Source organism: Amblyomma mixtum, chromosome 5 (genome assembly GCF_055824585.1).
Source record: "Amblyomma mixtum isolate Tamu chromosome 5, ASM5582458v1, whole genome shotgun sequence".
NCBI classification, from domain to species: Eukaryota; Metazoa; Arthropoda; class Arachnida; order Ixodida; family Ixodidae; genus Amblyomma; species Amblyomma mixtum.
Genome location: NC_143016.1, coordinates 82,320,201 through 82,342,136, shown reverse-complemented (window position 1 = coordinate 82,342,136; position 21,936 = coordinate 82,320,201). Strand labels below are relative to the sequence as shown.

Genomic DNA, 21,936 nt, shown 5'->3' with positions numbered 1-21,936 from the left:
AAAGTCATGTGAGCATCACCTTGTGTCACAATAGCAGCAAAGTACAGGAGAGTTCTCCTGTGACCAAGTAATGCTCCGTCATTCACCAACTGAACAACTTGAAATAACGTCGAAATAGTATTCATTTGCACAGCCTCCTTATGATGCGTGCACTTTCCATGCTGTTGCTTTTGCCTGCAATCTTTACTTGATAAAGGTGCAGGTGTATGATGAGAGACTTGGCTGTGCAGTGCTGTGCGATGCAAGACTCGTATGAAATGAAGCTTGGCACAAAAGGTATCCAGAACGAATGCAAGCACCAGATTGCTTGTGCGTGCGGTGAAAGTGCTGTAGATACAGTTTTGTTTCTGAGCAAACACTTAGCTTTTGCACCTCCAGCTAATAGCATCATTATTAGCTCTTTAAGAGATCAGGAAGAGTACATGACTGCACGTGACAGGTGCACAGCTCAGATTCTGGAAGTGTCCACTAAGTTCACACATCCACTTAAGTGCGTGCCGATTGGTTGGAGCCTCAAATGTAAAGGTGACAGCTGATAAATAGACATAATAATAAATGAATAGACAGCTACGCAACAACAGCTGATCCACCTCTCTTGTTAGCGCTATCGCTGCTGCATTCATAATTGTAGTGCAAAAGTGAATAGTGCAAAATTTGTGCTGCAGTTACCTATGATTTATATTAAAGCATTCACGAGAAGAAACAGGTGGCTGAGTTTTAGCTCCTCCGCAATTGACCCAACTAAGAATGGTGGTGGTGGTTGGCATTCTTCAGAGCAAGAGAATGGACCCAGTTGAAGCAACGCCCATTTATAGATGTGTCCACTTAGCGGACACTTCCAGAATATGGGCCCTGGCATCATAGCTGAAGTATCACCTGTCAAGCATAGCTCTGTTTGGTCATCTTTTAAAGCACTATTAATTACGCATTCAATCGATGACTAGTCCAACTTCTAGTTTTGTTGAATAATGCTGTAACACTGCAGTTACATTCTGGCAACTGCTGCTCAAAGCACTGGTAAATACAAGGAAGCCTTGCAGCAAAAAATATTTTTTTCTGAACTGTGAACTGACAACTGCTGCTTCGAAAAAACTAATAATACAGGTAATAAAAAGTAATAATACAGGTGAAGCATCATGGTGCAGCCTGCTAAGAAAAGCTTACCATTTCTTAGCAGTTTTCTGTTACAGTGGTAAGAAAAGCTTACCAGCAGTATTTTGTTTTCCTTTGTTAGACCAGTCTACCATGTACTGTGCCTAGCCATGCAGTTTTTCAATTGGAGAAATTCTTGGCGAGCTGCAAAGAGCTCAACAAGCTTGCCTTTTTTCTGTCTCACTGCAGTTCCCTTCCTTTCAATATGTGTACATGCATGTTTGATGCCCGTGAAGAAAACACTATACTGCTGCGATTACTTAGGAAAGCATTTCAGATGATGGTACTTACTAATATTCTACGCTAACCAACATTGTACTCTGAATCAAACGGATCAAGTGTCTACTGTTGGCACATGAGAGTTATAGGTTGTTCACTTCCCATGGAGTACCTAAACAGGTATTGCTCCCCCACAGTTGTGTTACTTTGCTATTGAAAAATTGATCAATTGATTACACTTACTGAAAGTGGAACAAGGTAGAAGCAAAGCCTCAAGTACACTCTCAAGTGAAAGACTTTCACTAATTTGTACAACTCTATTCTCATTAACATAAACATTCAAAACCTGCATTGCATATTACACGGCTTCAGCACAAAGCATCAGTGAAAATGCTAATACGCTACTCAGTAATTTTCTCATTAGTACAAGCAGTGCCCCCTTTATTCAGAGTACTGGCTCCAAAGTTCCAAAGAACTCAAAGTATATGTTGCTTCAACAGCACTTTTTCAAACGACCAAATCGCCAAATCACAAATAGCCAGGCTGATGAAATTACATTTGTGAGTCCCTCATAGCAGGCTATGAGGGACTCACAAATGTAATTTCATCAGCCTGGACGTTAAACCCCAATAAACCAACCGAATTACATTTGCAGCCAAACAATAGATCTAATGCAAGAACTAGATCATGCAAGAAGAAACAAGATCAGCAGTTGCCTGATAGAGTTCAACGCATTTAGCCAATAATAGACTTTGAATGACATCTGCCATCTACACCAGTTTGTATCTTTGATTTAGGGCTGCTATAGAAACTGCATGCAATTTACAACCTGCCTCTGGTCAGGCAGGAATACTTCATTTAGCTGGAATGATGTGCTGCAGGTAAAGTTCAACCAGATAAAGCTCCATTGCCTTTTGCCACCACAAAGTGATTCATCTTTAAATACTTGAATGTGACATTTGCCACCTACCATTATTTGGGGGGAATGCACTTATTTTGAGTGCAACTCACTCGTACCCTATCAACCTCTCACACTGCAGCAGCAAACTGGTTTTTAAAGTTCAACTGAGACTGTGCTGCAGTCTTTGCAGCTCATAACTGCTTGTGAAGTAAGGTGGGCAGGGCTGTTGTTTAGCTTTCAACACCTGTGCATGATCTCTGATGCTGCTGAACTTCCAAGGCAATCGGGAGGTGTGGGAGCAGCGTACCGATTATGTTTACCATGTGCAGTCAACAAGAGGCAAAAACAAGCTGTACTTGCAGTGACCGCTCAAGCGACAGCTTTCTCGATCTTACTGGTTCAAAACTCATTTTGTAACATGGACAAAATTGCTGGAAAAAAAATTGTCTTTATGATCATCTACCACAGGAAATAGGTTATATCTTGATTCTTATCAGCAGAAAACTAGAGGAGCCGGGATAAAAGGTGAAATCAGTTAAACTGTTATCTTGCACATGCTTTCAAGTGATTCCATTACATTTTTTACTTCAGAAGTAAAAATGCAGTATAATCTACAAGCTTGGACAGCAAATAACTTAGTTCCATATTCCCAGAAACATGTTACCGCTGGCTTATAGCACCCACAAAAGAAACAAAAACAAAGTAACAAGAGATTTTACTTTCCTACAACATGTGTTCATGTCAACTTTCCGAAGACATGGCAAAGAAGACAAGTACAAAAAATGAAATGCACCTTGTACAAAGATGAAATTGAATGCTGACTCTAGCTACGACAGTGTGGTAACAGGTTTTTTTTTTCTATCTTCATTTTGACTGCTACATTTTTCTGACTTCGCACAATGCACAATGTTGGGCTCTTACTTTTTCACACTTTGACCGATATGGTTAATCTCCTGACTCTTTCCCACTGACCATTATAATAGAGTCAGCTCCATTCAGCAAACCCTAAATGCATAATAAATGCCTTTTCTAGCTTCAAGATATGCCAAATATCATGTGTCGTCCACGATGAGCACAACACATTGAATCAATGCTGAATGCTTACCACACACACTACCTCCAAGTACTGATCACTATGTGATGTGATGCTGAAGCCTTTCACTCAAGCACTGCTTAAAAGGAAAGAAGTGAGGGTATGGTTTGAGGTTTCCAAGAAGTTACACTTCATCATTATGCACAATGTACCAGAGGTTGTACACATTTCAGCTGTTGACGACTGTGCACGTAGCCACAAAAGTACAGGCAATGGGAAACATGAAATCCACCAGACTTGCACTGTGAAGACGGCATGCATCAACTAATGCATGGCAGCGCCCTCTACATTACGTCCTGTCCAAAACTGCTACCTTGCATTAAAGCCTGGTTCATAATGTTTCTTAAAGGGATAATGAGGATGCTTAATGCGGTTTCACGTGCATCAAGCCGACATGCACTTTTTTAGCTTGATGCCTCATTTTTTTTTGTTTCGTGGGCTTCAAAACAACAGCAACAGTCAGCACGAGAAACAACACACACAGTTGTGGGCTCTGGTTGCAGACTCTGCAGGCCTTTTGATCACAGGGGAGCGTGTTACGAAAGTGAGGAGCCATACTCTTGGTGCCAGGTTTCAAACTTGGATGCGAGTGCTTTGCCAGTAGGCTTAGTCTGCTTGATGGCATCCAGGATGTCCTCTGTTGACACTGGATCAGGGATGATGCGGTCGGTTCCATCCGTTTCTGCAATCAATGACATTGCCAGCCACGTGTTTGAAGCAATGCATTACAGAGGGAAGTTTCATAAGAAATATCACAACACTACTGACTTTATGTGTTCGCTCTTTAAAACCCCATTTCTGCTTGGCAACCTCTGCAATAGCACATATGCATCACAATCTGTACTTAGTGATCATGACAGTTGTAGAAAATGCAGCCGGCAAAAAAGAAAGTGATATTTGAAAGCTGCTATCCAGTTATAGAGACGATATTCTTTCTATAGTTTCTTTTTCTTTTCCATGTCATTTCGCGCTGCTCGTTTTCTGTTTGCACTTTGGTATTATTGCTCAATTTGTGTTCTGTTCTGTATCCACTCCTGCTTGGGCCTCACGGCCTGCAGTATGCCATAAATAAAATAAATAAATATTAGTCTCTTGAACTGTCCACATGCTGTAAATTTTTATCTTGTTTGTGCTCCACAATGAAGTTGGTTCCACCATTACAAGACAAAGAAGAGCCCTCTGTTGCTTTTGTTTTACGACTTCCCTTTTTAATTGCACAAAATTTTAAGAAATGCAGAAATATACCACAGATTTCAGGAAAATGCTTATTAAAAAATCTGGTTCAAATCCTACCAAACAAAATCCACCAAGATTTGCAGGGCAAATGAAATAGCACCGTGCTGCTTTGCTCTCCAAATTTCCACTTCACAATATGAAAATGATACCAGTGATTACAAAAATAAAGTCTGTGAATTCTCATCCATGAGGCTTTTTTATAAGATCAGCTTCACTTTTTGATTTGAAGCAACTGCTGCAGCAAAACTAAAGACAGTGAAGGACTTCATCACTCCAGAGCAGCAGTCAAAAGTTACTGTCCCTGAAACTTTGTGGCATATAATCATTTTCTATGGGTATTATTTTGCTGAAAGCCATACACTGCACCATTTACTCATTTCATTGCAAAACTGTAACTATGATATTCACTACAGCACAAAGCTTTATTCATGCTGGAAAGCTCCAGCATCTTCTGAGCACTTCAAACTTCTCATACAGAGCGCTTTTTAACTTGAAAATCAGGTTTAATGACAAAATTTATCTGCCTGTGGACATTCAAAAGCTCAACAGCTTACCATTATCACAGCATTCGGCAGCTTCCAGTGCTTGGCGAAGGGATTTCATCACTGCTTCCTTGCAAGCAATCTTGATGTCTGACCCAGAGTAGCCCTCTGATGCCTGCCACAAAAGCAGAAAGAGTGAAAGTGCTTCCTTGGTTACATATTACTTTCGACACTGTTTATGTTGGGTGGCCCCCTCTGGAACATCAAACACGTCACAGCAGCTGCTTGCTATCGTTGACAAAGAAGAGTTAAGGGTCTATGGGGGCGTAGCGTCCGAAAGCAAATCAGGCTATGAGGGATGCCGTAGTGAAGGGCTCTGGAAATTTTGACCACCTGGGGTTCTTCAACGAGCACTGACATCACGCAGTACACGGACCTCTAGAATTTCGCCTCCATCGAAATTAGACCGCCGCAGCCGAGACTGAACCCGGGACTGAACCCGCGTCTTCCGGGTCGGCAGTCGAGCGCCATAACCACTGAGCCACTGTGGTGGCCTATTGACAAAGAGCAGCCAATACTGCTTATTGAGCGCGCAGTACAAAACATTTAGTTTCACATATTAGAAGTGCTCCAAAGCAATGACTGCCACTTTTGTCCACTTATTAAGAGCTCACAAAATGTTGTATATAGTAGTGAATGAATTCTGTCTAAATGCACTGACCAATTATGAGGGCTACTAATCTAAGATTACAAGCACTCAATTAAAAATATGCTTTACTTTCACATCTATGCTCGTGTGTGTCCAAATCAACTGCGTACGAGGTCCCCAAGCAAGAGGAGAGAAAAACAGCAACTGTACCTCGCTGACAAGGTTGTAATCAATGTCAGCAGCCACAAAGCAGCTTTCTCGGCGGCCACCACTCTTGGAACTCTGGCCGCCTTCAAGGAACTTATGGAACAGGAAGGTGCGGGCTTCTTTGTTCGGCAGAGGAACAAGGATGCGTTTCTCCAGGCGCCGAAGAACGGCATGGTCGAGGTCCCTGGTTAGATGGAAGCACCACATTAATCGCTCATGTTGTAGCCATGTTCATGACCTTGCCATTGCTCTCTGTTCGGAAAAACACGCTCTTACCTTTGGCTGTCATAAACACTGACACGTAATAAAAGTAGTGCAGTACCTGATAACGGTACATGGCGTTGTCATGTGGTACTAATGCAGTAAGGCAGGAGTTCTCCAACTGGGTTCCGCAGCAGTCTTGGGTTCCCCAAGCACATAAATCTATGCATGCCTCAACCCCCACCTTTCTTTTAACCACTGTATTTTTGGATAAAAATAGAGAGAAATTGCCTTTACCAGACTCTTTAACTATACAGGCAGCCATTATTAATTTAATCTGGCCAATTTTTGAGGAACAATGAATTCGCATGCTCTTTTTCTGCATGCATGTTAGGCAGGAAAGGACGGAAATCAGGACACACGGCGCTTCTCAGAAATGTTTTGAAAGCCATCGGGGCTCTTTCGAGGCTTAAGGAGTTAAAAAGGGATACTCCAGACAAACTGAAATTGGTCTGTGTTTATAGATTACCGCGCTGTAACAACAAAGACACAGATTTCAATGATAAGTGAACTTATATAAGCTAGAAAAGGCCAAAAAATTAAATACAGGTGTCACCTCCATCAACTGATTTCGCATGTAAGCTGCATGCGTTGACACAATTTTTTCTTTTTTTTCGGCATGAATCCCAGAAGCTACGAAATGGAGGCTACACCTCCATTTCTTCAAAACAACGATCATGGAGTCCTTTTCAGTGTAGACATCACAAGTTTGAATCAAGCAGCAGGAAAATTTTTAAATGTAACTCTCTCAACAAAGACGAGTCTTTTGCTGCTGAACCAACATCAACACAGCCAGAGAGAGCCATAGAATCGATTTTTACTGAGAACAAAAATTTGAAGGAGCCATCCTCAGAGTCCCTTCAAGCACCCCTCAAGCAAAGTAATGTCTGATTAGACCATTTGCCATTTGAATGCATGAAGCCTTCCTTTTTATATTCCTGTAGCAGTGACTAAAGGGAAAGTGCAGCCGTTATGCTTCCGAAAACCTAAAAAAGAGGAAACTGGTTAATAATGTTCTTATAATGCCCTTAAATGCCTTGAGGGCATTTAGCAGCTGCATCTGGTTACAAAAAGAGACCAAGCAGCCGTGCCAAGTTTCTTTCTTCTATAACATTTCCTTCTCAAGGAAGGACTGAACAGTCAAGGGTGCATGGAAAATTTCAGTGCTAAAGGAAAAAGAACACATTACAGGTACTCGTTTTAGCCATGATTAAACACTGTAGCAACATTTCTTTTACTGTTGCTTTTTCTGGGCAGGAATTCTAATTACCAGGCACATGTACTTGAGCGGTGTGATTTGAAAAAAAAAAAAAATTTTACTTGATAGGCAAGCTTCAACATGCACACATGACTGCAACCTTGTGACTGGGTAGGCATTCAAAGTTATAGTATGGATACGAAGAGCACCATTGATGTTTACTGCTATTTTATCCTTCTTTTTTTTTCTGTTTTCTAAACAGCTGGAAAGACAGCCTAATGCTCCAAACTCACAGACAGCTTTTGTGAGGAACAGCTTCAACTGCCAGGACATTTCTAAATAATGTGTTAATTCGACCAACTTTTCACTGTTCTGGCAATCCTTTTAAATGTGTCAAAGAAGAAAAAAAAGTTAACTGTCACGGATGCACACATGTAACAAGACGAAAGAATGCTTGTTCTATCATTAGAAATTGTGTAGACAATGCAAGTAACCATTTCTAACATATAATCTCACTGCATTTGTTTATACAGCAAAGGTAACACTACAGGGCTGATTAAATGCTATGAAGGTTTGCTTTACGGCAAACATGGTGGGACCTTGAAAGTCTGTCCACTTAAAAAAAAAGTGGCTGACATAGTATGTGTTTGAATGAGAGCATTTAGCAACAAGAGTAAACTGTTAATAAAGAAAGCTTAAATTAGGAGCATTATGCAAAAAATCAGTAAGCAACACAAAAAGATACTTTCAGAAAATCCGCACATGACACGCCTTCAGTGAACCCTTCAGTTATCACAGTTAACAACTGTAACAACTGCTCTTTTGTGACATAGGAAGCCATCTGCCTAATCTGTACTGGCAATGCTCAAAAACATGATGCTTCTGAAAATTGTGTTGTTGATTTCAAAAAGTAGAAAACACCCAAATGTGTGTCACGTGCAATGCCGGCTAGAATTCACATTGCTTTAGCCTGGCTTGAATGCCTTCATGCACGAACATATTGGATTACGTTTTCAGTTTTTAATTATGCATAAATGATTGCTACCTGTTGCACTATTTTTTTCTTGCTCTATGCAACACAGCCACAGGAACCTATTAGCCACATGCTGTAGAACATTAACCAATGTGGCACTGCTCATGTCCATGTTAATCAATGTGTATAGGTTGGATATTTTATATTGATCAACTTTTTCTTTTAGAATGCATCTATGAAAAGCCACCCACTCAAAACTCCTCAATACGTTCAGCTTATTACATTAACTTATTACAGCTTATTACAGCTTATTACAATACATTAACAACATCTGTTCATCTGCGTTCAGAAAACTATGTTTCCTGAGACATAAACTTCGGAATTCCCCTCCCAATGTAAAGCTTCTTAGTTATCTATCTTTGATCAGGCCAAAACTCGAATATGCGTGTGTAGTCTGGGATCCGCATACGGCATCCAACATAAAGAAGATTGAAAAAATGCAAAGGAAGGCAGTTAGGTTTGTGTTCTCTAAATTTTCCAAATCTGATTCACCCTCCGAAATAATGCAATTTCATGGTATTCCCCGCCTTGAGTGTCGTCGACAAGGTACTCGTTTAGATTTTCTTTCCCTCTTGCTCAACCGTAAGTTGGGACTTGACCCGTCACTATATCTTTTCCTTCAGCCCGCAAGAAGCACACGCCACTATCACACCAGCCTGTTAGCACCATATTTCGCACGCCCAAATCTGTTCAAATTTTCTTTTTTTCCGCGCACAGTAGCGGACTGGAACTCTCTGCCCCACACGGACCAACACTGACATATTTGGCATCAGCCATGCTTTGTAATTGTATGCATGTTTCTTTTTCTTTTCTTTTTTTTTTCTCGCCATGTGACTTTTTGTTGCCATGTGATTTTTCTGATTTACTCAGTCTGTACAGTGCCCGTCCTGCTTGGACCTAACCATGGCCTGCAGTATGTACATAAATAAATAAATAAAATAAATAATATTCAGCTGAACACATTTTATCTTAAAGGGAGTGCACAGTACTGAACACTAGCGCACAGCTGCACAGTAATGCTAAGGCACCGAACCGATCTCCTGCCATTTCAAGCAATGTTCTGAAATTTCAAACAACTGTTTGCTGCCACTATTATAATGGAAACATTGTTTGACTGCCACACTTTGGTATTTTTTATGTGAAAACGGGGCTAACTGCAAACTGCAGAAACATTTTCACAAGAGACATGGTTCTCACCATGGAGAATTAGAGGTGGCCAAAACAAAAACATGATCTTTGGAGTTGCTCAGGCCATCCATTTGTATCAGGAGCTCACTTTTCATGCGACGACTGGCCTCGTTCTCACTGTGAAGCAAAGACACATAGTAAGAGCAAGCACAGAAGCACAGAGCAGCAGTACATATAAGAAACAAGTTCCACCGTGCACCTAAATTTCTCAGTTCTTCTCCTCATTCTCCATGCAAAACAGTATACCCTTAACTTACAAAGATGAGAAGAAGGCTACCTGTTTCCAAGGCCACCTTTTGCACCAACCAGTGCGTCCAGTTCATCGAGAAATATGGTTGCAGGAGAGTTGTGCCGAGCCATTTCAAACAGCACCTGCAAAACAAAACGAGCTTTAACTGAGATAAAAGTGATTGTTTGATAGCAGTAGATAAATGCCCTATGCGCTCTTTTTCTTTTCCTGCACAACCAAGGTGCTTATGAGGTAAACTGGTTTCGGTTCAGATGCTTTTGACACTCATCATATATTACTTTTTTTTTTAAAACTCTTCATAAGTATATGCTCTCTCCTCATGCAAAGGGCCCACGTTTCTATGTGACAAAAATTTTTCACAACACTCTGTTTGTATGCTTCATGAGAACCTATACGCGCAGTAAAAACCCTCAAGTAGACCAAGCCATTCTTGTGGCACAGATCATAGACAGATGGATCACCGTCCGCTACACTTATTCTACAGACATCGTCGTGTTTGTAAACAAAGGCAGCACTGCGGTCGGCAGCAACGCGGGGTGCAAGCATAAACATCGCACGCCTACACTGCTTCAAGTGACACTGCCTTCGAAACCCATTCGCATGAGTGAATACTTCACAGCATGCGCGTTGCTTGTGGTTAGAAATACTTTTGTCTATGGCTGGAGAGTAGTTCTGGATTTAATCAACTAGTTCACCAGATTCGAATTACCAGGCGGAGCGCTGCATCGGCTTCCTTCTCCACTCCTAGTTGGCAGCAAGTAATAGCGCAGCTACGGTGGGAGACTATGCTGATTGATTAAACGAAAACGAGAAAAAGGAAAGTATAGAGCGAAAGGAATCATCTACAGTTTGCAATCTGTGAACCGATACAGCATGCCCAATTGCTAGTGCACAAACAAGAACACCATGAACGAGACAATGCAAAGCAGGTTTTTCAGGTAACAAACCTTACCATCTGGTGTGCTGTTTTCTGCAAGCCACTTCACTTCAGAGAACTTGAAAAATTACTGGACATTTAAACCATACAGTTACCTTGAATAACGCAAATGCGATCTCTCTGTCCTTTGCAACTCTGTCGAGGGCACAGTGAACTTCACTGCTTTATTCACTTTATGAAAGAGGAATTTGTGGAAGGAATCAAGGTCTTGCTCCACCAGTGATGTTTATTGAGGTCCGCGAGAGTGCTCTTTTTACTCTCTTGGCTTTGGGAGAGCTGTAGAAGTGTACAGATAGACGTTTCACATGAGCTTCAAACAAAAATTACACCAGGTTGTCAACCTGCCCTAAGAAAACTTACGGTTTCTAGGACCTTTGTTCAAAAGAGACAATTGTTGAAGCTTGCAGAAGTGAAAACGGAGAAAAAATTACGTGTCGCTCCACCCAAGTTCAGTGCTGCTTTGAATGCCACATTTGGAAGCTCACAGTGAAAGTAATGTGACCAGCAGCAGCTGTTTTGTCTTTCTTGTGTGAAGGGATGCTCAGCACGTGGTCTGGGTGACTGAGATCTGAAAACAGTTCCCCTGTGTTCAACTTAGGATCATACGTACATGGAATATGGCATCTAAGCTTATTATGTTGAAAGAACGACAGATGCAAATGAGTTGAGAGTGTTGATTCTTGCACTGTTTGACGCGTTACTGAAGAGCAACTATGCGGAATAAGAGACACAAACTAATTGATCAGATTTCCATGCAGAAACACAAGGCTAGCTGTGAAGCTGATCTGTCACCGAACTTGTCCCGCGCTCCATGGTTACTGCTCATTGCTTTTTCCTCTATATGACCACAATACACTTGTGGAAACTTGTGCTGCTTCCTTTCTTTTGCCTAACGGCACAATCAACCGCACCACAACTTGTCGGCATATCATGAATTACTTTCAAAAACACGCAAGTGTGGCACACCCAATGCAGACGGTCCCGCCTTTTGTCGACACACTGCCACACCTTCCATGACATCGCAGCCCGACGCTTCTCTATATTCCCCTCACATCCCCATTGCTTGCACACAACACAATCATTTCCATTTCAGTTCCAGGCAAAAGTAAGGCAGCCTGTGCCATAAAAGTTCAAAACCAAGCATCCAATCTGAAAACAAGCTACTACCTGCACTTGAATATGCGCAATTTATCTTGCTTGTATTATTTTTAAAGAATGTGGACTATGCAGAACATATAAATGTTCTACAATCAACATAACGTGTGTGCTGCTCAGTAACATTATCATCTATACAATATCAAATTGATGATCACAGTAACTACCTAGAGAAAACAAAACCATTTGCTCAATGGCTTATAGTGGACAATCTACATACTTATGTACAACAGCATCTGCTTTCCAACAGCTGAGTGAGGTGAGTAAGGTCAAAAACACAAAGTTTTCATAGCTTTCACAACATGTAAAATGTTGAAGACGGCACTTAATGGATGGTATATTACAACAAAGTGAGTGAAGCATGTACCCACCCTGACCAGCTTCTCAGACTCGCCCCGCCACTTGCTGACCAATGTTGATGCTGTGATGTTGAAAAATGTTGTCTTGCACTCTGTCGCAACAGCTTTGGCTAGCAGAGTCTTCCCAGTGCCTGATGGGGAAAAGAGTTTGTTATTATATTTTCTTACAATTATAAGGTGTAGTTTCTCTGCAACTGAAGGTCAGATAAAATAAAGCACTCGTGATGTGAAGATGACAATACATTTTTGGCAAGTGCACTTGTTCAGTGCGTGGCATGCTATACAGTCAAGTCCGGTTATAACGGCCACAGTTACGTACAATAAACGCTCGGTTATTACGAACAAAGGTGGCTACAATCAAAACATATATTAGGGCAATGGCACTGTGTCTCAGATACAATAAACAACTGATGCCGCACAACTGAATCGGAGCGAATGCGGAGGCACAGTAAACTCACCCCGCCGTTGAAAAACTTGCGCTATGCTGCGGTCAAAGACAGCTTGCTACCAAGCGATTGAAATACGCCCCCCTCCTTCCCCTTCCCATAAGAGAAAGTGGTGACCCAAAAAGCAACAAAAAGGAAAAACTGGAACTGCAGAACAAGGCAAGCCTACTACACGTCCACGGGCTTCAAAGCCAATTAGTGTGTGCATGTGTGCTGGCTGGGTGAAAAATCATGGAAGAAGTGAGGCCCGTGCTCTAGGAAGGTGGTGCGCGTTGGGTGCAAGACAAGGATGGTTGAAATAGAAACTACTGAGCACGGTCTGCGATCAAGAAATGCATAAAATTTTAGAAGCTTCCACGACCAGGTTAGCATGGTACCAAAAAGAAGGAACGAATTGGAGGTTCGGGCAGGATGAGACTGGTGCCATCGCATATTTCCCATGCAAGACAAGCAGATCTAAACATTTCAGAAAATCTTGTTTTAGTAACCTGCCACCAATGACTGCACCCACATCTCTTGTGCACGGTCCATAAAGTACACAGCACTTATTGAAATAAAGGTTAAAGATTAAAAGATTACACATTCAAAGGATTTGATGAGCATAATCTAGATGCAAACACTGCACCCAACAATTACTTGCTTACAGTACTTAAAAGAAAAAAATCTGCAATACTCGCAGCCTGACACTACAAATTATAAGTAACTAAAATGAGCATTCCTAAAGTCGAGATGACTACAAAGGTTAACCTCAAATATTCATAAGCCAGTTAATACAGCATTCTCAAACAAAAACAATTTAGGCTGAACTGTAAAGTTTATAACCAGAATGCAAAATGCAAAGAATGGAAATCAGCTGGGGATGGATAAGGAAATTTTCTTTGTTACACACCTCTTACAGGCCTTACAGCGAAAGGGAATGCTATCATCACAAGCATGTTAATATGCAGGCAGTAAGCACAAATTCCTGCAGAAAGGTTTGTATTCCTGAATTATTCCATCACAGTTTAAAAAGCATCACACACCTTTTTTTTTTAATAAGTTCCACCATACTAAAACAAAACATTTTGTGGGGCTAAAGCTTTCTGTGTCTGCAATTCAAACACAAATATCCAATCTGTACAGCTATGGCAAAATATAAGCACGCTGCACAGTTCTGAGTTTCATGAAAACTGTCACACAAACACTGATGTGAAAGAGGCCTATAAAAGGAATCTGAGCCTTGTTTACAAAAGTGCGTCATAAGGTAGTACGGTAGTACTATGCTCTTTTTGCAAGTAATGCTTGTCACTTTCAAAACGTCCACAAGGCAGGCACACAATGCATTGACAAGTGGGATGGAAAAACACCTGGTGGTCCGAACAGCAGAAGTCCTTTCCATGGACCCATTATTCCAGAAAAGATGTCTGGATACTAAGCAGCGTGCAATGACAATAACAAAGACAGCAGCTCAATGAGCAACCCATCACAGTCAGCAATGCTCACTTCAAGTATGTTCGTCAATAATCCCGGTAAAATATTTGCTTTCGACTCAAGATTTCAAGAACCGTTGTTGTGATATCTGAAAGCTATAGAATTGCAACACTCATTTAGCAGTGCCAAAAAATAAAGAACAAGGAAGAAAGATAAGCAGGACAACTTTCCAAGCTGTGCAAAAACGACAACAAAGCTAAATAGCATTATGACATGCCACACCATACTTGCAGGGGTGTACGAATATTCGTAATTTTCGAACATCGAACTGAATATTCTCCTCCTCAATTAGCTGAACGAATCAAATAGCATATATTCAAAATTATTTGGAATGAATCAAATACAATCTCACGTTTTCAAATAGTTTTTGGATACTAGACATGAAGTTCGAATCGGGCATACTGCAGTTTTTTTTCAACACCATCTGCCGAGCTAGTTGGTTGCGATCCGTATGTATCAGCAGCGCGAACACAAAACAGGAAGGAGGAGAAGATAGTACAGAGTGCTGAACTTCCAACTTTTATTTTAACAAAAACTGAACCGGCACTTATATACACACGCCGGGTACATACAAACACCGGGTAGTTCGATCGCGCACCTTGATTACTCCCCCTGATGGGCTTTTACCCGGTGTGTGTATATAAGTGTGGGTTCAGTTTTTGTTCAAATAAAAGTTGGAAGTTCAGCGCTCTGTACTATCTCCTCCTCCTTCCTGTTTTGTGTTTGCACTGCTGATACATATTGTTTCAACAGTTGTTTTGAAAACAGGGCCCACTCCGACGCCGCACAGCATGCTGCCGCGATTGGTCTGTGTGGGCAGTGCCATAACGTGGTCCATTTGTGGGGCGTCATTCATAATGTCCAAACATATGGCCTCCAAGACTGGGCAACACAGTACAGCTCAGCTGGATTCATCAAACCGTGCAAACCGTGCCTTCAGGTCTGATATCGGCGGCCTGGCTCATCAACCCCTCTCATCAACTTTTGTGTGCCACTAGTCTGTTTATGGTCGTTGTTAGTAGCAAAAGGTAATTTCCTGATGCGGATGATGGTCAAAGAGCTAATATACTGACCTCATGCTGCAGGCAACTAAGGGAGATTAATGTTAAGTCTTCCGATAGCTACAGCTTAAAATCTATGAGTTATAGCGGTGCTGCTAGCTCTACGATGTTTCACATGAATATTTGCTTTGTACAAATATCAGCAAAAGCAGCTAATAATCGTACGAATATTCAGTACATACTTGATTCAGTTTACAGCTACTCTAGTCATTTTCGATTTGGTTTCGTAAAAGTGCTATTTGTAAGCCTCTACATTAGTGCACACACACACACACAAAACTTACTTCACAAAACAACTTCACAATGTATCACTTTTCAGATGAAGCAGTCAAAAGGCATAAGCAACTTGTTAATAATACACAGGGTAATAAGTAGACACACATAGCTCCCAACCTCTCATTTTATACCTGTTATTGCATAATGCTTATGGCAAACGTTAGAGGGGCACATCCACTTCAAAAAGCATCCTCACCACCTTACGGCACCTCAAGAAGAATATCACTCAGCATATTAAACAAAATAAGCAGGGAAGAAAACAGTCAAACTGACCTTCATGGGGTAAATGAGAGCTTCTTTGATGAGACGCTTTGCCGACTCCAGCCCAACAATGTCATTCCAGTGCACATTGGGACTGTCTACATACACATCCTGCAAGAAATGTTACAAAGGGAATTCTCACGTTCCTGCTCAGCTAGCTGGTCCTCCTCATATAATTCCTTCAGCACATACCTTTTTGCTAAAATCAGTACGCAGATACCTTACAGTTTTGCAATGTGCTCAATACACTGGTACCATTATTACTAATGATGTAGTTGATGTAGAAGCACATTGGTGTTGATGGCTGCCTGGTTAATGATGTAAGACTACACTAGGCCTAGTAATCGAAAGAGCTTGCAGTTTTACTTTGCTGCAGTTTACTAAGAGGAATGATTTGGCGTTTCTCCTGGCAAAATAAAATTGTTTGCCCGACCTTTGAAATGATGTCCACCAAGTTGAACCACTCGCTTCCCAATGTGGCGCCCATGGCTTGTGGTAGCTTTAGCTGGGGTGCTCCTGGTGTACATATCTGTGTACGCAGAGAAGCATGCTTATCAACATGAATGACTACATGAATGATTGCACGGGAAAAAAACGGCAAAAAGTTGCCCTGTTACATAAAAACAAATTGCTGAATGCATTTCACTGGACTTCCACGCAAACACTCTACAAGAATAGCTTTTACATTTGGCTTCTGAGAACCAAATCTTTTAAAGAATGCTGATTCCTTCATTTAGCACATCTCATGGATGTTGTTTCACCACACCACACCATAGCACAAGCACAGTAACTGCAAGTGCTGTTGAGTTCATGAAGCAAGAAAGAAAACATGCTACTATCAAATGATACGGGAACTGGCATATATCAGTGCAAGAGCATTATACATATAACTGCCAGTATGTTTGGGTTTTTTTGAGTGCATTTTGATCAATCAATGTCTCTGCTTTAGTCAGTGAGGTAATGTTTGGGCTTTTGGAGTGCATTTTGATCAACCAATGTCTGTGCTTCGAGGTAATCTTCTGCACTCTTCACCTTTGTTCGATCAAAGCCCACCTGTACTATGACATTTCACAGAACCTCGACATCGCTGTAATAGATGGGATATCATGTGAAATTCAAACACTTAGAAAATTCTGCCACAATTATACGACCAATAGCATGGGACTAATTTGTACACTTTATGCTCGAAATAAATAAACACTTTGATAATTGATTAAACTTAACTATTATCTGCCTAAAAACTACACATGCGCTAGCACTATTATAAGTGCAACATAGCTAACCTGTATTCCAAGGCGCCTGTCAATGGTGATGTTTTCTGGCCGGAAGGTGTTCTCTGAGACAAGCTATTTACAAAGAAGAAAAAAGAATTAGAAAAAAACACACACAAATGTTAATCCACACTAATGCTTATATCAAGCTTATTACTACCATATGGATACTGCACCCACGTCAGACAACAAGCTAAGTACCAGAGACAGCTTTTTCACAGGCTCCGAATCTGCCTTCAAAAAGGGACATGAAATATTTAATGAAAAATAAACCATAAAAAACAAAAAATCTATCCAGATTATCTCATCATTATACTGCCACATGCACATACGAGCCTTATTATAAAGCATTCCTATGAGACTGGCACCTCCTTTCAGTTCACTCTTGCCTGCACCCAGTTTTTCTCACTTTTCTGACATAGCATGTACAATGCAAGTTATCTTTGCAGAAAGGGGTCGATTTGGAGAGAAGGCAATGGAAAATTAAAAATTACATTTTTGTTTCCAATGAGGGCAGTAATTACATTACATGCAGTCTGATATAAAAAATTTACATAGTATACAGTGCTCCTCCGAGCTCCCGTTCGAAAAAATGAGAGTGATCATTTGATGAGCAAATCAAGCCGAAACCAGAGCGGAAAAGTGAGGGCCCACCTTTCCTTTGGCAAGCTGTGAGTCAGGCTTCTGCTTCTCATCACTACTTGCTCGATGAAGGCCACGTATCCGAAAAGTGCTGCAAAAAGAGCCACTTCCATTACTTGAAGCCTGAGTGGCCTGCCCCTGCGAGGTGCTGAAAAGTCAGCGGAGAGAATAAATGAAAGTAAAAAGCATGAAACCAGGCAGTGTGTAACAGCAATCTACAGTCACATTTTCCAGCGAGGTAACTAGGCATTGCAGGGCTTATCAATATGCCTCATACACTAATGGTACGAGTTAAAAGACACAGGGCACTGCAGTTTAATAAGCTCTATTTATAATCAGGAAGACACAATACCTGCTATCCTTCAGCCCTTTCTTCATGTCAGTGCTTAGCCCTGTCAACAAAACACTGACCTCAAGATAGCACTGCACTAGTGCTCTCTGTTGTACGGAACTGGTCAAAAGCTCTGCCTGCATAAACACAGTCTAGCAATTTTACACAAAGCAGGCAGATGCCTTAACTAATTGAGTATCAAACAGAACCCACACTATGCTGCCACCTCAATGCAAAATTTACACACAGATGAGCTATAGTGATCAAGTAATGTGCAAAATTTAACGACTGATAAGTTCGTGGACTACTAGAACAAAAACTTATACCTACTTCCATTAACACTGCAACTTTCATGACAAGTATTTTCATGCCAATTCAAACTACTCAGCTTCAAACTGCATTTCACAGGGTATCACTGCCAAAGCACCTGGATGAAGCATGCATCAGAAACTATGTAAGGCAGTGAATTATTTTTTTTAATTCTCAGTTTGATTAAGGGGAAGCGAATAAACTGAACAACTAAGTTTTAAATATGTTCGTCGATCACAAGTGGATAAAAAAAAAATTGAGAATGGTGTATTCTTCACTCCAATGATACGTATATAGAGGGCTCTCATGGTTCATCTAGAGCGGCCAAAGCAGTCATGACAGCAGTGCTGGAAATGACAAAACTGTTCTGAGCTCAACAAAACAAAGGCTTATCAGTCACCGTTTCGTAAGGTTACATTTTGCTGTGCTTGTCTACTCATTAGCAGTTTCAATAACCAATTAAAGAGCACTGAATGATTATTAGTAATATGAAAGCTCGACGCAAGAGCTTCTTTCATGGCAAATGCTATAACCTTCGACTCAGCAATGATCAAGCTTAAAGCTAACATGACTAAGGTTAATCTTACCAAATTTTCATGTCTAAGGAGTCCCTTCGGAATCTACAAGATTGGTGGCTATACAATGGCAGACATGATGAAATAGTACAAAAATCACTCACTGTCCACGTGTTGACTTGGACTGTTTCTGTGTGCTGCTGTCTGCATGAGAACGGGGAGAATAAGTAAATTTGTGTTGTTACAGCGCAGGAAATAAACAAAGAAAGCAGTAAAATGAAAGCCTCAGCAACAAACCTTCCAGTTTGCGGGTGATGTGTGGCTGTTTCCTGAATTTGACAAACTGGAATGTTTCGTACTCTTGAAGTATAAGCTCCAGGTCAACATTGTCACACAGAACATACTGGTCAAGCTTGATGGTTGACTCAGCCTTGAGGCTTTCTGCAGTCGTCATGAGCCTTTTAAAAGGAAGGCAGGAAGTAAAAAAAAGAAAGAAAGAAACGGCTAAAATCAGTGCCGCGGTTACAACACACATTTATAAGCGCGGGAATACGTTGACGTCTCATCTCACCCTTGATGTTGAAGATAGTGCAGAATCAAAACCAGGAGGTTACGTTTCCGGATAGCCGACTTCTGTTCTTCCTGTATGGTAAAAGCCTTCATCATCTCTTAGCACATCTGTTGAGTTGAATACTCACAGTGTCGTTTAGGTGTCCATCCACGAAGGCCTTTGCGGTGGTTTTTGACTCTGCCATCTTCCTGTGAAAACAAACATCGCAAGTGTGAACTAACCGTAACACGTAACTTTTCTTTGCTTGAATTACGAACCTCATGGTATAAGAAAACTTTATCGTTCTTGCAGTTCGGGGGTCCATAACGGACCTAAGAGGCACGAACGACATCTCTTCCTCAAGTGACCACTTGCGGTCGCCGCGAAACCGCAGCCCGAATTGTCTGGCGTGCTGACCCGCGCCGCTTTTCTTTATTTTGCTCAGTTTCACCAGCTTCTAAAATCCAGCAGCGGAGAAAAAATGTCACTACTGTGCGTGACAGACATAAGCGGGCAGGCCGCTAACGCTCGTCCGCAGAATTATAAATAGAAGAATTGATCGCTGGAGCGTGAGCTCAGTATTATCGTCCACACGAACACCTCTGACAGCGGTGGCCAAAGGTAGCAAACGGTAAAGCCGCAATGCGCCGCTGCCGCTTTCAGGCATACGAGCATGACTGGTAAGACCACAGGCACGAGACGTTTCAAAAAATAAATCTAAATACCTATCGGCAGCTGATCAGGAACCTCCTCGAGACGCTCAACACACCGCCATCCCCTTACAGCATACTTCACGGCACAGCTGATCGCCCGACCAGCCCGACATCAACGCCACAAGCAAATACAAACAGCACTGCATGTAGCCCAAGCCACGCGATTATATTGGTCGTTTAGGAGATTTTAGCTCGAGTGCTTGATATCCACACGCAGTACCAGCCGCAGATGATTAGTTAAGGTAGCATTACCTAGGTGGCAGCGCGCCCATGAGGAGGTCGAGGCCCAAGCCTGCAGAAAACTGTATCCATACCCTCCGACTAAACTTGGCAGAGCAATCGCTTTGGAAGCTTCCCGTTAGGTGCATGGCGGGCGTTTCAAATGCGTTTCAACGTTATACAGAAAGAACGTTGACTCACAGTGGCGGAAAAGAACTAGAAAACTAACCAGTAAGTATGCCGGTCATGAGGACGGAGAAAGAAAGAGCATTAAACGACAGGTTAAAAACGCGGAAGTTAAAAATTGGATGAATTCAATGGAAAAGAAACATAGTGTAGAACTATATCGATTCTGGAAAAGGCAGATCAGGAAAGAATGTTTCTATGATAACTCAAGAGGCAGTGCCCTACTTTTTGAAGCTAGATCAGGGTGTCTTAGAACGCGCAGCTACAAAAAGAAATTTAACGAAGAAGATGACACATGTGCAGTGTGTGGTAGATCTGTGGAAACAATTGAACACCTCATAATCAAATGTGATGGTATCCATCCGGATGTCGATGCAGGCACAGTCACTCTTTCTGAGGCCCTAGGGTTTAAAGATAACAATGGTCATGTAAATAAATCTGCAGTGGAAGTCAGCAAAAAGCGATTGGAGGATTGGTGGCTGAAAAGCAGAGATGTGTCATAAGGTAAGAATAGTAGGAAACCGTAGGCAAAGTTGATGGAGAATCTTAATGAGAATTGCCAACACAGTAAACAAAAAAAAAATAAATAAAGAAAAGCTGAGCATGGTGGCAATTGCCACCACCCCGTTTCAAAGGGGGCGCTCCTATCCATCCATCCATCCATCCATCCATGTAACTTTCTCTGCTATGAGAGACGCCGTAGTGAACGGCTTCGGAAATTTCAGCCACCTGAGGTTCTTTAACGTGCACTAACATCGCACAGTACACGGGTCTCTAGAATTTCTCTTCCATCGAAATTCGGCCGGGATCGAACCCGCGTCTTTCGCGTCAGCAGCCGAGCACCATAACCAGCTAGCGAGCCACCGCGGCGGCTATTTTTAATATGAAGGTATTATACAGCACAAAAACCATCCGGCGTCAGCAACGGTCTATGACACGATATTGTGATGATGCAGCACATCGGTGTACGATGTCACCACACGTGTAAGCGAAGATATAAAATCATGAATAATGAAACATAACGTTCTGTGACCTATGAAAAGACATGACTTATCTACAACGTATCATGAAGTAGCACTTTACAAGCTTAATGTAAGACGTACGATGTGATGACCCCACATACCACGCGGGCCCACACGGGACGGAGAGGCATAAACACACCGTTTGGCCCAGTTGAAACAAAACGGACATATTCAAGGAGTACATAATATCGCGTACATAATGCAGAGGCTGGGGTCACCAAGCTTACATATGCTGCTGCGTTGGCGGGGATGTTGATGATAAACTCTTTATTTACTCCCCAAAATAAGGGAACCATTAGAGGAGGTCGGCAGGCATCCCTTGGGACTGTGCTCCCTTCGATGCT

At 41.7% G+C, this 21,936-nt stretch overlaps 1 protein-coding gene across 5 annotated transcripts; it reads right to left on the bottom strand.

Annotated features, from left to right (window-relative positions):
• Positions 1 to 1,990: 1,990 nt before the first annotated feature.
• Positions 1,991 to 20,486, bottom strand: LOC149342827 (katanin p60 ATPase-containing subunit A-like 2). 5 transcript variants are annotated; one of them, XM_089545310.1, is made up of 16 exons: positions 20,418 to 20,486; positions 19,601 to 19,661; positions 19,474 to 19,544; positions 19,200 to 19,360; positions 19,067 to 19,106; positions 17,760 to 17,895; positions 17,118 to 17,180; positions 16,268 to 16,363; positions 15,847 to 15,945; positions 14,113 to 14,176; positions 12,333 to 12,451; positions 9,897 to 9,991; positions 9,629 to 9,736; positions 5,943 to 6,123; positions 5,156 to 5,258; positions 1,991 to 4,047 (listed from the first exon to the last, which is right to left on the bottom strand). In XM_089545310.1, the coding sequence occupies exons 1-16, from the start codon at positions 20,435 to 20,437 to the stop codon at positions 3,902 to 3,904; spliced, it is 1,563 nt and encodes a 520-aa protein (XP_089401436.1). In that variant the 5' UTR covers positions 20,438 to 20,486; the 3' UTR covers positions 1,991 to 3,901. The 5 variants fall into 5 exon arrangements, with proteins under 5 accessions (XP_089401436.1, XP_089401435.1, XP_089401439.1 ...); XM_089545309.1 differs by having other exon boundaries at positions 19,474 to 19,559; positions 20,418 to 20,469; XM_089545313.1 differs by having other exon boundaries at positions 17,760 to 17,838; positions 19,474 to 19,559; positions 20,418 to 20,469.
• Between the last annotated feature and the right edge of the window lie 1,450 nt (positions 20,487 to 21,936).